Below are 17758 nucleotides of genomic sequence, written 5' to 3'. Positions count from 1 at the left end.
AAACCTATAAATGACAGAATCCTTATAGTTATAAAGTATAATTATAAACTAACGCACGAAACAAAAGTAATAAATATAGAAGGTATTTATAGGTTGAGTTTTATTATTGAAATACTGTTTACCTTCAGTCTCTGAGGACGAAAACTTGGTTATTGAAACGCACGTAAGACAGTGTAATTGTGAGTGTGTTCAGTACCATACCCAATAGTTTTTTAAGTCAAATTATAATGTAGTGTGGAATAAAACTATCATTTCAGTAATATAAAAAAATAATACTGTAAAAACATTAAATAAGTTATAGTTTATTTCCGTTTTCCATATTTTTACCAAAAGAATTTAGACTATTGAATTTGGAAGTTACACAACCAATTGTACAAAACGTCTATTTATACTATAATAGTGATTATTAAAGTTATTATTTAACTATTGTTATTAAAATATACTGAAAAATTTATGTTTTATTTATTTTTAATCAATAATATAGAGCATTGTTTTAAAAGCTATACAACCAGTTATACAATATGTCTGCGCATGTTACCTATACTAAATATCATTAATTTTGAAGTTCAATTATATGAATTAAAGTGTTTTGAGAAAAAATAAATATCATTTCAATAACGGAAAAAATAGTACTTCATAAGCATTTAATCATTAGTTTTGTTTTAATATTTTTTACAGCAGGAAATTAGTTAACTGCGCCTGAAATGTATACAACCAACTAGATTTAACATAGGTAGTTCGTTAGCATGAAAAAATGTATTGAGTGTACATTCTTAGTTGGTTCTTTTTTTAATCATTTACAGATTTAATAAACATCGATTAATTAGTTGTTTATTATTGTTATAAAGCTATACAACTAACCATATAATATGATAATTTTTACACCAGTATACTCAATATTAAATTTGAAGTTTATTTATACACAATTATGTGCTATGAAATACAAGAATTACACCAGTAATTTCGAAGTTATATATGTTTTATAAATATCTTCACTCTGTCCTCCATTCTTCTCGATGTTAAACTTTTCTACGTCAGTTTCGGACGCTTAGTTCTTTTAGGTGCTGCTCTACGTCTTCCAGCCATCTTGTGCGTGGTCGGCCTGGTAGTCTGGGATGGGGTCGTTAGCCCCAAGCCCAACCTCTAGCCCGAAGAAGAGGATATTGTCTTCCTGGTATTCAACCACTAGAAGAACTATCTTCACAACGGCTATGGAGCTTCTTCTGTCCGTTTATGCACCATAATGGCGCTGTCTGAGTACTTCTCACACTAACCTGTCTGATTCTACCAGCAACATAAGCTGCCGTCGGCATAGCTTAAGAGGTCATTGAGACATTCAAGCTCCACCACCATGACAAGGTCTTCTACTCCCCAGGTGAAGATATTATTTTCTATAATAAAGAGTTTGAAATATAGAGTTTACAAATATTTTACGAATCACAACAACCAGCTCCACAATCTCTGATTTTTTGTACAAAAACTTTGATCGTAGAAAAAGAATGCACATTAAATAATAAGTATTTTTATCGACATTCTGAATCTTTGTTGTGAAAAATCTAGCATTTTTTCGGTTATAACCTCATACTTTTTTCAATTAAAACAATTTTCTGATAAACGATTTAGATACATCAAATATTTTTATTTAGTCTGCCCCCTTATACATTATTTTCAAAATTTTCTTTGATAGTAGACTAGTAAGTATAGTGGATAACCCTGTATTTACATTTAATATAAAACTCATGAGACCGATGAGATCTTAAATTCTTATATAGTTATATGGAATTATCAATTTTTTTAAATAATTTACAGGTGTTATTTTAGATTAATAACTTAACCATTTGCCACAATCGACTGTAGCGCCACCTTACATATAATTGTATAACTCATATATGTAGTTATCTTTGTTACTAACTGAAAAGTATAAAATTGACCTTGATCCATCCAAAACTTGCGTTGTGGAGTTGACAACATGCAATATAGCGTTGTCTAAAGTAGTTTGAATATTTGTGAGGGAACAGAATCATTTAAATTTTAAAATATTCATCCATCGTTAGTTAATATTGACGAAAAGTTTCTTAAAAAGTGCATTTTTGGAGATTAGGTGTTTAGTAGTGATAAAACGATTTAATTTGAGTATTGGTTCCTGGGAAGAAGCAGAAATAAAAAGACGCGGTAAAGTTACATATAGACGCTTGAGCAGTCAGTGGGTCAAGCTTTTAGTTGGAAAGAAAAATGTAAGTCTGTATAAACTTTTTTATCATAAATGCATGATCATTCTTATTTTGTTATTAATATATGATTACGAAGAAATATATTTAAAAAATATTAAATATATAATAATTTCGATTGTTTGTGGTAAATGTTATGAATAAGTTGAACCACAGCTAGAAATAAATTTGTTAGAAAAAAAAATTTATTACATATATATGTTTAATTATTTTTAATGCTGTTTTCGAATCTAATGATTTTCCAAGGAAAAGTAGGTTATGAAAAACGCTGCATCCTCGTAAATTTCCCGCTCGATTTTGAGTAGGGTTGATGGAAGCAAAGCGTATCAAAGATAATCATGTACAAAGATTCAAATGTGTAAATAATTCTATCGTTCTAAGTTTCAAGTGTTTCGTGACTTTCAAATGTTCATCAAAAAAAGCTTACCCTGATTTTATTAGGGTAGGCATCGAATATAGCATAAGAGTCATAGTGGGTAGCCATTATTGAAAAAAGTTTAGTGATTAGTTTCATACATTATGTCTCATAAAAAAAGGTAACGTGAGTATTCACCAGAATCATTTCCACTTTGAATATTATTTTATCGTCTTGTTCACTATAAAAATCGATTTGAAAAATCAATAAAACCCAAACTAAGAAAATCGATATATATATTAACGTGGAAACAGGGGAAAATGATATTTGTTCAAGTAGGAAGTAGCTCAAAAGTTTTGAATAAATATATATTTATAGTATTATTTGGTATCAATATTTTTAATGTTTAATGAATTACTATTCGATATTTGAAAATGCTGGAGTGAGTTGATACTTTAGGTCTGTCAAAAGAAGAGATCAAAACATCAGGGCAAAATTTCAAGATGGCGGAATTTTAGAATTTTGCTGGAACAAAATTCAAAATTTGAACTTAATGGCATTTATCTTGTATGAGAGACATGTATCCAAATTATAACATAAAATTTTCTTCTTACGTTGCTATAGGTATTTGGCGTTCGATATCAGGCTAGATTTCTGCCTCTCACGTCCTGCTTTTGCTGCTACTGTTTATTGTCGGTCATTTTAAACACTGTATTGGTGAAAATTTTACAATAAGTTGTTTATCGTGACATTCCATATTTTTTCGGGTGTGGACAATCCAGACGATTCCCCATTGTCTGACAAAAACAATTGATACGAAAGTATCACTTTCAAAGTTTTTTTTTTCGTTGAAAATTTTAAAAAAATTTTTAATTTAAATTTCGAGATGAGATAATGTGTAGAGAATAAAAATATATCTAAAATGAGCTCTCAATTCTATAATGAGAATATTAAGGAAATGCGTATTCGTTTTAAATTGCTTTAAACATGACAAAAATTACAGTAATTATTATTTGTTGAAAAGTTAAATTAAATCAAAAATTTTTGTTATTGCATATTTTATTCGATTTTTAAATGCTTTTCACACAAAATGACTAAGCAGTATATTTGATCTAATAACAAATTTTTTGAAAATTTTTCAAGAATTAGTTCCTTGTAGGTGCTCTAGTAGTTTCAAACATACTAAACGAACGCAACATACGTCAAAACTAAACAGCATTTTTTGACGTTTCACATTGGTTCATAAATAATTTTTTTTAAATATGACTGAAATAGTTTGATTTGAATATATGACAAAACATGTTTACTTTTCAATTAAATCAAAGAAAAAAATGGTTTAGACATTAATTTCACTTTTATTTATTATTATATCTTAAAGAAAAATTTATTTCTGATATCGAAAGAAATACAATAGAAGCTAATCATGAATAATACAGTAAATAAACAGAAAAAGTAAGTATCGTATATTTTTTTATATCACTGTTCCATTCCATTTTCAGTTTGAAAAAAATTTTACCTGAATTTTTGCAGGTTTAGTTTAGATGATTTCTCATATCAAATCCTATTAAAATGATTCAAACAAGGTTTATCTTGAATATAATAGATTATTGCATTAAAAATCGATGGTTTTCATATTTCCACTTAACCCCAAGCAATATTTATATAATATAAAGAAATAATTATGATCGCTTACTTGTTTTTTTCAATAAACATCACTCTGACTTGAATTTAACTATGTTGCACATAACTTTATCAATAATTAAACTATTAGGGGTTGTTTTATTATTAACTTCACAAGGAATTTCCTAATATTTATTCTATAATATTTTATTTTAGATTTAGTTTCAATTCAAGACATTTTAGAAATAAGAAATCTGTTGAATTCGATATGAATTGTCTTGAGAGTACTCCAGAAATAATGCGTATAGAGATAGACCGCATTTTTAAAGAATTTGTGGACAATCCCGACGAAAACGAATATGTATTTTCATCAGATTTAAATAATTTACAAAGAAAATATATTCATTATAAGGCACAAAAGATGAATATCATTTCAAAATCATATGGTAAAGAACCGGACAGAAGACTCCATATAAAAAAAAAGAGCGAACAATTATCCAATCAATTTTTCATGATCACACCTAGTCAAACTTCTCAAAAGTTTCTACATAGTTTTGTTGATACTGCAATGCCCAACCCTAGTGATTTGCAGAGTACGCCAAGCTCATACAGCGTATATAAGGGAACTGGACGATTATTATATAGTCATGTGGCTGTACCAACTTTAGGTCAACCTTCAGAAGAAATTTATAATACGAGAAAAGATTTACCAATTTACGAAAATAAAGAGATGATTATGGAAGCCATTAAGAATCATCAGATAATTGTACTCGCTTCAGAAACAGGTTCTGGCAAAACCACTCAGATACCTCAGTACATCATAGATGAAGCAGCAGTAATGAAGAAACCTTGCAAAGTTATTTGTACACAACCTAGAAGAATTTCAACAGTTGCTGCAGCAGAAAGGGTTGCATTTGAAAGGGGTGAAGGAGTAGGAGCAACAGTTGGTTATCATATTAAGCTTGAACAAAAGTATGGCTTGAATACGAATGTTATTTTTTGTACGACTGGAGTATTTTTAAGACATTTAATGGGTGGTACCGATTCATTTAAGAATATCACCCATATTGTAATAGATGAGATCCACGAAAGGGATAAGCTGGCCGACTTTTTGTTAATTTGTATTAAACAGAATATTCACCATTATCCCGAATTGAAAATTATCCTTATGTCGGCAACTATTAATACCAATAAATTCGTCGAATACTTTGGTAATGTCAAAGTATTATCAATACCTGGTCGATTATTCGAAATAAATACATTATTTTTGGAAGATGTTCTTGCAAATACCAAATATATGTCCGACAGAATGATAAAAGCACAAAAGAACGAACAAGTATTTCCATTATCCCAAAATTGTGTGTACAATGTGGAAACTGATGTAGAGAAAAAATCAGTGGCACACCCTCATGTAGATGACGCATTGGAAGAATATTTGAATTTTTCTGATAATTATGACTATAGATTACATTATGAGGAAGCTACAGCTCAATTAGGGATGTATTTTATATCTGAAGGCATTTCTGTGGATTATCAACATTCCGAAACTGGTCAAACAGCATTGATGATTGCAGCTCACCTTGCCGATAAGGAGTTTATTAGCAGATTGTGTAATATGGGTGAGTTTTTCACTTAATTATTTAATATTAACTGAACTGAAATTGAAAATCAAAATTTCCACTAAATTATTTTTTTGGAAGCATATATTTATTTACTTGATTTAATTACTTCTTTTTCTATTTAAATGTTACATTGTTAGTTGATTCAATTTCTTCAAATAATAACCGGCTTGATTAATTATGACCTTATGTTTTATATTTCATTTGAAAATTGTACTTATATGATAAAATTTTCTGTTTATATAGTAAATTCTACTATCAATGCTGCTTACAGGTGCAAATTTGGACGTACACTGCAAACTTCACAAAACTGTGTTTGACTATGCTAACGGAAACCCTGATATATTGAGATTGCTGGAATATGTGAAGCATAAAAGAAGTGCCGACATCCAAGACGAAGACAACTCCAAAGAAGGGGAACGCCTATTGGAATTGTATGATAGAACTACACCAGATGACATGATCGATTACGCATTGATAGTTAATCTGATTCAATTCATACATTATAGCCGATTAGAAGGTTCCATCTTGGTGTTTCTACCTGGTTATGATGAAATAATGTTGTGCAATGATGGGATCGTCAATTCTGGTCTCGATAGCCGCAGTTACAGAATATTCTTTTTACATGGTTCTATGAATATTAAAGATCAGAATGACGTTTTTATGAAGTTGGGTAATAAAAGAAAAATCATTTTATCCACAAATATAGCCGAAACCAGTATTACCATTGATGACGTTGTTTTTGTGATAGATGTCGGTAAAGCCAAAGAAAAATGTTTTGATGCTGTAAGTAGATTCGAATTTCCATTTATCTTCTTTTTTACATTGTAAATTATGTCATTGTTGCTGTTATTGTCCTTCCTCGTAGGTAATTACGAATGGTGTTGCAGGTCGAGGACTCAAAATAAAACTGCCCAGGCCTTGATAAAGATCGAAACGTTGGCATTTAAAAAAATACTCTTGGACAGTTTTATTTTGATTCCTCAATCCACAACACCATTCGAAATTGTATTTATCTATCATTAAAATCACAGTGATTGTAAGAGGAATTCCCAATTTCTTTTCAAATTAAGCCTACTGTTTGCTACAACTACCCCAACACTCATAAAATTACCTTGTTGAGTGTTCCAATAATTCTAATTTAATTTCTTTTCATTCAGAAAACATATGGAGTTCTATTACATTTAGGTATGAAATATCTGTATTCCAAACCCTGTCAAACACTTGCTGTACCCCTCAAAATTCATATATGCAGTAATCTCAGTCGAAAGCTAGCTTTACATCTATAAATTCATATATGCAGTGTTTTTGGGCTCTGGTTTTTATTTTATTTTAAATTGTTCTGTGAAAAATAATTTTTCAACTGATCGCTATGGAATAATATAGAATAAACTAAGAATAACATAGAACAACCACCGTTTCGACACAAAGTAGAACAACCTGAAATAATCTTTAAAATATTTATAGTGCGGTGCTAAACATCTTATGTTTAATTATGTTTTTAGTACAATAAAGTATCATCGTTGCAAACAAAATGGATTTCTCAGGCTTGTGCGAATCAAAGAAAAGGAAGAGCTGGTCGTACCCGTCCTGGAATGTGTTTTAGATTGTATTCTAAACAGAGATATGATAATATGGATGTTGAAAGAATACCTGAGATTCTAAGAGTTTCTTTGGAGGTAATATGAATCTATAAATATAAACATTTTAATTAGGTTTTGGTGTTTATTTTTTTTAAATTGATATTCGTTTTAGGAACTATGTCTTCATGCCAAAATTCTTGCCCCGGACGATATGAACATCAACAATTTCCTTTCTTTGGCCCCCGATGCACCTTCGGCCAATTCTATAAAAGTTGCTATTGAAAATTTGCAATTTTTGGGCGCTTTAGATAAAGAAGAAGATTTGACCAGGTTGGGCGCTTATTTGTCACAACTCACTATCGAACCGCAGCTGGGTAAAATGCTTATATACGGCATCATATTTAGATGTTTGGAACCTATCCTCACTTTAGTAGCAACTTTAAGTCACAAGTAAGGAAAATTCTGCAAATCTAATTAACCTTTAAATCCTTTTTTTTTCACTTCATTTTCATGAAAGTTTTTGAAACAGCTGTTTTTTTAATTCAAATAAAGAATGTAGCACAATTAGTGTGAGTAAAACCTTTATATTTTGGAAACTTGGAACGTATTTTGGCTTTTAGTAAAACTAGCCAGTACTCCATCCATATGAGTATGATTTATACCCTTTTCCATCTTTTAACTCTTCTTCCAGGCTGGTGCTCGGGCAAATGCGTTAGCTGAGGAGCATTGTAATGTATCTTCGGGCTAACCAATGATGGTTGACCATATTTTTTGTATTAAAACTACTTTGGAATAAAATATTTATTAAACAATTAGTTAAACTCGGTTTCAATAATCCGACGACCATGATCGACGAATGCCAGATTATTAAAGACCTCGTATCTGTTTACAGACCGCTTTTAAATACTAGAATTCTATTGTACAAAAGACTATAAATAATTGTAATTTACTATTTATTTTCTCAACAACAAATTGAACAGATCGGAAATATGTTTTTCATCAATTTTTTATTGTATGTAGATAAATAACTTGATTTTACCTAAGACAGACATCTAAGTATTTAAAAAATAGATCAAACGAACATCAATATGATTAACAAAATAAAACTGCATTAACAAATCATGGAATATAAAAATAACTTACATTTGGTTATAAAAAATAAAATCAAGACAATTTAGCAACAATATAAAAGGGGCTAAAGTATTGAAGACACTTATCTTTATTTCTATATTTGCAGGGATCCGTTCCAGTTGCCTCCTCAAGCAAATTTAAAAAGTGTGGCAGCTTCTAAAAGAAAAAATTTAATCAACGGTGTTTTGAGCGATCATGTTTTATATTTACAAGTATTTAAAAAATGGCAGGTAATAACATGATAATTTTTACTAAAACTTGATTCAAATTTTGGAAACGTTTGAAGGATGGATAATGTCGTGAATGAAAGTGTATATGTATTATGTATATATCAATTTCGTTCTTTTTTCTTGTTGGTGTGAAAAAGTGGGTCAAAGATAAATGCTTCATGTTACATACCTAATAACATTATTGTTTGTGACCTTTAAGTGAAATTGTTAACGAAAAAAGATTCCACTCCTCCCAGAAGTATGTTCATTGTATTCAAAATCATTCCAATGAATTAGTTTTACCTCTAATGAGATTTTTAGCCCAACAAAGGCCGAGAAGGCGTTATCAGTGTAACCTATCAGACTGATTTTATTATCATAGTGTTATCCCGTAAATTAAATAACTTTTAAGCAAAATAAAATTGTGATACTTTTGATTTTTGTACTGTGAAACTGAATTATTTTTAAGCAAAATGAAATTGCGACAATTTTGATTTTTCTACTGTAAATCTAAATCGAATTTACGTTGCAGGAAATGTCGACTTCCGGAAACGTAACGCGATTTTGTGAAGAATACTTCGTAAGTAATTCAACGATGAATCTAATTTTGGAAACTAGAAGTCAATTACTAGGTCAACTTAGAGCCATTAAGTTCATACCGCAGAACAGTAACATGGATGAATTTAACAAACACGCCAATTGTTGGCCTATGGTTAAAGCTATTATTTGTACTGGGTCGTATCCAAATCTCGCTTATCCTTGTCAAAACAATTTGGCAACTAGGTAATACAAAAATTTTTATTATAATGAAAATTATAAAATACTACTCGTATCTATAATGTTTCGTTCTTTTCTGATTATTGTAATGTTTTTGAAAAAAGGGTTTTGTTATCTTACGATTTAGTTGCTACGTGATTTGAAACTTTCTTTTTTCTAAAAATTATTTTGAATTTTGCTGTAATATTCCAAGTTTTGGTATTTTTTATCGAAAATACATAGGGTGTTTTCTAAGTAATCCAAAATATTGTAGTGGGCGCTACGTCACTCCATTGTAAGAAGAAAAGTTCTTGATTTAGCAAAAAAACGAATATGTTTCTTAATAAACGTATCATATCGAATCGTAGAATATGGTAAACGATTATTTGGATAACACTGGACATACATACGTCTAGCCTCTAAGGCATTACCATTCGCCAACTTAAGACAAAAAATCCTTATGATAAAAATTTTTGATTCGTTTTTTGCGTTAGTTTGTACATTTGACACAGTATTTGACAACATTATTTCAAAGGTTACTTAGAAAAAGCACGTTCTTTCGTATTATTTCTAGTAGGAAAAATAAACCCTGTATCTCATTAAAGACAAGACTTATCACACATGTTTATAGGAACTACAATATTTTAGATGATTTAGGAAACACTTGTACAGTATTGTTTTTTTTTGTCACATGGATTTATCTAAAAACAATCATTATTGTCGAAAAAAAATTAATAGAACTTGATTTTTAGGAGGGAGAAAAAAGTGAATATTCACTTGAGCAGTGCGTGCGCTAATCAACAAATCACAACCTGGTTGGTTTACGATGAAATGGTTAAACATCGTAATGGTCTTCTCATACGAGGTGTTTCTGCTGTAACTACCTTAACAGTAAGTTTTACTCCCACATTTTTATGGCAACGTTGTTCAAAATACTATTTTTTTAAATTATTTTAGATCGGTTTAGTTTGCGGCATTGACGTCGTAGCTCCTTCCATGAACGTTCTAAACATCGACGATTGGGTCGATTTCGAATACCCTGATCATAGCGTTATATATTTAAGAAACGCTCTCGATCTTATCGTCAACAAAGTAATGTCAACACCTTGGTACGTCTACAGCAGTTTCGATCAATTAGCCATAAAAACGTTGAGAAACGTTTTGGAATCGGAAGAAACTTACGCGCAATTGAGAATGCCCGATAATGTCGGTGACAGACCGAAATTCTTTTTACCGCAAAAATGTATTCAACGACGTTCTTGGCGCGACAATGAACCAAACAGGAATCCAATTCGTAATCAAACGGGACACTGTTCGAGCAGCTATCAAAGTTTTCACTGCAACCAAAACGCTCCGAGGGGCAACCAGAACCAATACAGGAGCGAGTACGGATCGTATGCCGGTACTACGAGAAGAATTCCCTCCGAGGTAGGTAGTTCCTATTGGATTAATCGAAATAAAATAGATTGGAGGACAAAAAAGAAATAGTTTGTAAATTATTACATTCTTAGTTTTAATGTCTTATACCTTTTTTGGTATTGATAGTTCTTAAGAATAATAAACGTGTTTTGTTAATTGTTGTTTCTATTGTAACGTATTGTATCGATATTTATTTATTTTACCTTATCGAGTTAATTTATCCCAAATCACATTTTATTCCAAAATTCCTACAATATTGATATTTTCCGTGTCTCTTCACACCGTAAAAATATTCCAAGTTGATTGGAGAGATATACCGCGACACTTAACACTGTCTGGTCCATCGAATCGGGTTGTAAGGCTTGAAGAACCAGATAATGTAATTGTGAGTGTAGTGGTATATAATAAACAGTGTTTTCAGAATAAATATCAACAAAGGTTCTTCAAACTTAATCATTGGTGTAATCTTTTAGGAACAATTGTTACTGTATTCATTCATCCATTCTTTTATTTTTCTTTATTTGTGCTTTTTTTCTACTTTTCTTGCAATTTTATGGTGTTAATTAATCACTTAATGGAGCAAAAAAGTTTTATTTTAAATTTTTGTTACAAAATCTGTTATTATATTACATTAAATCATTTTTCTCTAATTATACGTTAAATTTGTGACTATTCTTCTTTTTTCTATCTTCTAATTGTTTGTTTCACTACTTTTCATTGTAATCATTAGCTTTAACATTTCGATTACCTCTAAAATAACTAGAACTGTCATCAAGTTAAAAGTTGAATGATTTATCAATGTCCAAACTTAAAATTCTTATAAACTCATTGAATACTTTGTTTTTTACCACTGAAAATTACATTGTATGGTCGTTTGAGCCGGATAATATGAACCAACTCTCCGCAGAAGGCCTGACAATAATAGAGACCACTTTAAAATATTTATTTCCATTAATATTAAATTTTGATAGGTCACTTGTTCTTTGGTATACCTTGAAATGATTCCTCTTGCAAATATTATTGTTTTACCTATTTACCACAAATTTTAATGAAATTTTTCATGGATAACGAAGATATAAAAGTTGATTCACTTTTTAGACTTCAATGCTATTGAACAATTATTTAAACCATTTGAATTAAGTACAGTAAACGATTATATTTCAAAAATCAATGAAAATGGACCTGAACATACTGTTTAATACATCAACACTCACATTATTAATCTTTCTGGTACTTTGAGCCGTATATGAAGGCTCGAAGGACCAGTTATGGAAATTTCAAATTACAACACAACGCCTTCGATAAAAATTCTTTTTTTTTTAGTTTCTTTTGAGTGACATTTTATTTAATATTTCTTTGATTAATTAGTAGTTTTTTTTTATTGAAGGCAATTGCAAACTGTCATCCAAACCCATTAACCGCACCCGTTCAAAATTTAAATTTACGCCCTGAACTACCATTACCAACATCATATGTCCCATGGAAATCTGACGACCTTTTGGCTTTATTTGATGCTAATAACATTTTCTTGCTGATCAAACCGACGCAGACGTCGAGCATCGAAATCGCTTTTCAAACGGGACAATGGGTTTTTGCTCCACATACCGAAAAGAAGATTTTATATTTTATTGCAGTAAGTATAGATATAATTTAATATAATTCTATCCAAAGGTGAATACAATTTTTTTTCCCGCTTCATCTCTATATAACTTCTCGTTAAATCCGAAAAAAAATTCCACTTCCTTCAAATGAAACCCTAGTCCCCCCGTTAGAAGAGAGGAGTGGATAGGGACGATTTTATATATTTTTTTTGTAAAATTATCGAAAAAAATTAAAATTTATGGGAAAGTGACCGTTTTCAATAAGGCTGTTGAAATATGTATTGGATAAGTATCTGATTTGATTATATTAATTAAAATAATAATAATAATTGATTGACCCCGTTTTGGGGCGAAATACTATTTCAAGTCAAGCAATGGGGTTAATTGGAACAAAAAAAATTAAAATATCACTTTTCTTTATTTTTTAATTTAAAAAAAAACAAGAAAATTTGGAAATTGCCTTCATTTTAAAGTTCATAGGATTTTCGATTCATTTGCAATGGAAATTTGTAGCCTCTTCATCACGATTTATATGGTTAAAGCAGTTTTTCCACAATTTGTTCCAAACTTATCATGCATAATGACATTCACTATGGGATAGATGAAGAAATTCTTTATCTTTCTATCTGGTATAAGAAACTTGACTTCAAGAGTTTCATCAAAGGGTCCTTCTTATCTTAATATTTCGATGAAGACTGAAAAGTAGTTGAAACGTCAAATTTTCATAAAAAAACTAATTTTGAAACAGGAGAGACCTAAAATTAAGACAATTTAGATTATTTTACAATCTTCAACTGTAAGTTTCTGGTTTCCTCAAGATTAGATGTAAGTAACTTACATAATCACGCTCTAATTTGTTAATAATGTCACAATCACAATTAACATTATTTAATGTAGCATTCAAAACAATAGAATACCTGCAGGTTTCTAGTGAATATGCTGTAATCATATTTTCATTATTTTACATTTTCATCCATTACATTTGTGTTATTTATAGTGACCAATTTAAAGATTGGCCCCTTGTAGGCTATTAATCTTCTGTCGCTTCTACTGACCCTCGAAATTCAAAACTTTAGTTCACAAAATTATTCAAATTTTATCAAAAAAATTTTTTACGATTTTGAAACCTTGAATCTTGAATATTTTCCCTGCAAAGAATTATTGAAAGTCATTGTATTTAGCAAATTTGAATCATGTATTACTTTTGAAGTAAGGTGATTCATATTTTTCATTACACAGTTTAACATCAAAATCATTAATCATATTGCCATATTGAAAACTTTTTCATTAGGTCTGACTATGCAAAAAAGAGCTAAAACTTTAAGTATTTCTTGACTTAAAGTCGATAGATAAGTTATTCGTTCTTTTCAAGCCAGAAAAGCTTCTCTGGCATGAACAATTTCACTAATTCGGATTCTATTTCAATTCTATAAGAAATGAGAATTTCTAGATAAATCTCTTTCGCTTACTATGATATGAGACAACGAAAAACGTATTAACTCTGAAGAAATCACTAGCAGCCATTCCAATATCTTCATTAAGTGTTTAATAAAATTTTTTTCATTTATCTAGTACTTTCTATACGCTCAATTCCATCGCCTTTTTTCCAAAATTATCATGTTCTGCTCATCAAAGCTCATATTTTCAGTGTGAGCAATAATGTACCGGAATAAAAATTTGCTCTACGCTACAGCCCACTCAGCCTGCTGGTAAATCTACAACTGGTTATTTATTATTCAAGGAAAAAATCACATTTTGTTTCTTATATTCTTTAAACGATATCGAGAGATTTTCCTTCTATGTATTTCGTATATTTTCAGTCATTCTAACCTCAAAATAGTAGTTTGCTTATACTGTCAATACCACTAACCGGTTGCTGTGGCCTTTTAAATTTTTCAAAATGATTTAAAAAATAATTTTATGTTACTATTACTAAATATTTAAATTTCGAATTTCCAATAAAAATGTACTCGAATTTCACGTTGACGTTTGACGCTGGTTTACATGCGTCACGCGATACAATTTTGACTAAATATGGTTTAGCTTTTTAAATCAGGTGTTTCAGCTACTTTCTTTTTTCTTAAGATTTGGTCTTGTTTCTTCTACTATTCAGCCTTTTGAGAAGTGGACGTCCAGCTTTCGTGCCATCTCTTGGGAATTCGGCTGGAAGGTAACTTAACGACGAAAACTCATCGAGGTTGGGCTAATTTGTTCTTCTTTTTCTTGTTTTAGCCTAATGGCTTGTCAAAAGTTGCATTGAATAAATTACGAAAATATTATTTTGAGTAAAGTGAGTGTTAGTTACACGGTTTCTATATACTTGTATATGACTTTTTCAGGTTGAAGTTTTTAATTCAAATTCTATGGAAACATAGAACTTCTTTTTCTTGCCTCATCCTCGGGATTTTTCAGTTAGTTACACGTTTCGTACCCAGTAATTTTGTACATAACTTTTTGAGGCTAGAGTTTTTAATCTAATTTCTAGTTTCTAAGAAACATTTCTTCTTTGTCTTGCCTTATCTTCATAACTTTTCAGGTATAGGATTAAAATAAATCAAAAATTATTCAATTTAACGTGAAACAAGTAGACCTCAATACTTTGGACATAGAGGGCGTTAGTTACATGCTTCCATCAAGTAATTTTTGTACCTAAATTTTTGAGGTTAAATTTTCTGATCCAATTTTTATGGAAAATCTTCTTTTTCTTGATTGATTCTTATGAATTTTTCGGAGTGGAATTGAAATAAACCAAAAATTATCCAAATTGACGTGAAAAACAAGTGAAATTCTATACTTTGAGGGTAGTAGTAATAAAATTCGTACCTAATTGTTTGGAAAATTGTTTTTGAGGTTAAGTTTTCAGTTAAATTTCAAAAATTATTCAATTTTACACCAACAAATACCGTACATACTGTATACCGTTTTCGGGTTATTTTGTTTTAGATAATGAAATAATTTTTTTGAAACGATCCGCTATTTAGGAAAACATCCTTTTTCAATTTCAGTTTCATAAAACGGTCTATTTGCTTTTTACCGCCAATAATAGTCAAGCTTTTCAAGGAGTTGCCAAGTTTCTACATTTATATATACGATTTAACGCGAAACCACAAGGGAAGATAGCATGGATATACAAAAATGAAATTCCTTACACCCAATTAATGTAAGTAACAATTTTATTACTAATAATTGAAAAACGGAATAACAACGATACCGTATCTAAAAATAACTGCTCCTAAAATCATTTTTTAAATCTTGAATTTATTCGAAAAATAATGCGCTTTATTCAGTTCTTATAATAACTTTGAAATAAATAGGGAAAACACGTTAATTTGCCGTTTTCGGGTTCGCACAATCCATTTGTCAAGGTTCCGGTTGTCAGAAACTAGTACTTCCTGTTTTACTAATAACTTTTTCATAGAAAAATATTTTTTCACCAATTAAGATAACTTAACCTGTGTTTCTCTGAGTCTTTAACAACAACAAGAACATTTTCTGATGTAATTGAAAGGTGATTTGGTAAAAATGGGAACGAAAGTGTCGTATCCCTCTTCATACAAGCAGCCTATCCCCCAAAAATAAGTCCCCCAATATAAAAACTTTCGTTCACTGTATAAATATATTTCAAAAAACCGCACCGGATATCGACCAATCCAATTATTGATAAAACTTACTAATTTTATTATCTCGTATCTCGATAAATGGATTCTTCGACCTCGAAAACGGTAAACTAACGTGTTGGTATGTTTATCAGCCGAGCAGATACGGAAGTATAGCCAAATAAATATTTATATCACTCTGTAGGATGTTAATAAAGGTTAAATTTATAGAAACGAAAACAACAGTATCTTCCTCTTTTCCATCCTAGTCGCTATCTTGAAAAAATATGCCCCCCGATATGAAAACTTCCGTTCAATTATTAAATACAAATCAAAAAACCGCATAGGAAGTAAACTAATCCAATTATTAGTGGAAGTAGTAATTTCTGATATTTGGGACCTCGATAAATGGATTCAACGACAACGAAAACGATAAACAAATGTGTTTCATTATGTACCTAAAACGTACAGATACGGAAATATAACGAGAAAAAATGTTTCTTTTTCCGGATTTGTATAATATAATTTTTTTTTTCAACAGGCATATAAGGAATCCTTTTAATTCCAATAAGCTCATCTTCGAAGGTAACGACGGGCAAGTGGTCCAAGAGGAAAGCGCAAACGAACTATTTCGAATATTATCCCAACAAAGAAACGTAATTTATAACTCCATCTATTCATGAATTGATCATTAATCGAATCATCGATTTATCGTACAATCGATTCATCGACTTCCTTGATTAATTAATCTATCAATCGATTCTTTGTTTTTCTTATCAATGTATTCATCGATTAATTGCTCCATTCCTCAATTCATTAATAAATCTATTAATTCATTCTATCATTATCGAATCGTTGATTTGTCGCACAATTGATTCATTAACTTCTTGATTAATTAATCCATCAATCGATTCGCTGCTCTTTTAATTACTCGATTCTTCGATTAGTAGTTCATCGAATTTTTGATTAATCGATTTACTGATACATTATTTCATTGATTTCTCGATTAATCGAATCATTTATTCATTGATATATCGATTTTTTCAATCATAAATTTATTGATCAATTGATAAATCGCTCATTGGTTTAACGATTGCTCATTATTAAATTAGTTTTGATGTTTAATCGATTATAAGCTCTATTCTATATCAATTCATTCAATGCTCAATTCTTTCATCAATTAATCGTCTCTTTGCTTTATTTGAAAATTCCTTTATTAATCGATTAATTGCTCTATTTATTGATCGATTTTTTGATCGATTGATCAATCGATTCTTTACCTCATTTATGAATCTATAGATCAATTGATTGCTCTAATCATTCATTAATTGATCGAATAATTCATTTCTTCATTCATCAATTAACTAATCGATTATACATTGATTCAGTTTATTTATTAATTAATTAGATTATAATTATTTTTATCAATTAATTTATTTAATGATGAATCGAATTATTTTTCCGTTTTTTATTAATCTATTTATTTCTTGTATCATTAATTAATTGAGTTATCGATTCCTTAATCAAGTAATCGATTAATGAATTGATCGAATCGTGAATAAATCGATTCTATAACTCATTTTTATTCTTATTTTACTGAATTTCACCGAAAACTAATTTTTTATTGAAATTTAATTTGCT

At 29.9% G+C, this 17758-nt stretch overlaps 2 protein-coding genes and 1 long non-coding RNA gene across 4 annotated transcripts; 2 read left to right on the top strand and 1 right to left on the bottom strand.

The window, feature by feature from the left end:
* Positions 1–3780: 3780 nt before the first annotated feature.
* On the top strand, positions 3781–11076 carry LOC130896104 (3'-5' RNA helicase YTHDC2-like). Its single transcript, XM_057803895.1, has 9 exons — positions 3781–4035; positions 4420–5822; positions 6097–6608; positions 7328–7501; positions 7578–7855; positions 8643–8766; positions 9278–9528; positions 10254–10392; positions 10459–11076. The coding sequence occupies exons 1-9, from the start codon at positions 4007–4009 to the stop codon at positions 10987–10989; spliced, it is 3441 nt and encodes a 1146-aa protein (XP_057659878.1). The 5' UTR covers positions 3781–4006; the 3' UTR covers positions 10990–11076.
* Positions 11077–11980: 904 nt separating this feature from the next.
* Positions 11981–16978, top strand: LOC130896881 (YTH domain-containing protein 1-like). Its single transcript, XM_057805245.1, has 4 exons — positions 11981–12001; positions 12308–12553; positions 15527–15681; positions 16659–16978. Exons 1-4 carry the CDS (start codon positions 11981–11983, stop codon positions 16798–16800), a joined length of 564 nt encoding a protein of 187 aa, XP_057661228.1. The 3' UTR covers positions 16801–16978.
* Positions 12921–14741, bottom strand: LOC130896105 (uncharacterized). Of its 2 annotated transcripts, none has more exons than XR_009059527.1 (3): positions 13724–14741; positions 13360–13669; positions 12921–13276 (listed from the first exon to the last, which is right to left on the bottom strand). It is a non-coding gene; the product is annotated as an uncharacterized LOC130896105 (long non-coding RNA). The 2 variants fall into 2 exon arrangements; XR_009059526.1 differs by having other exon boundaries at positions 13439–13669.
* Positions 16979–17758: the final 780 nt, after the last annotated feature.

This window comes from Diorhabda carinulata, chromosome 7, assembly GCF_026250575.1.
Source record: "Diorhabda carinulata isolate Delta chromosome 7, icDioCari1.1, whole genome shotgun sequence".
NCBI lineage: Eukaryota > Metazoa > Arthropoda > Insecta > Coleoptera > Chrysomelidae > Diorhabda > Diorhabda carinulata.
This window is presented reverse-complemented; position numbering and strand designations above follow the sequence as displayed.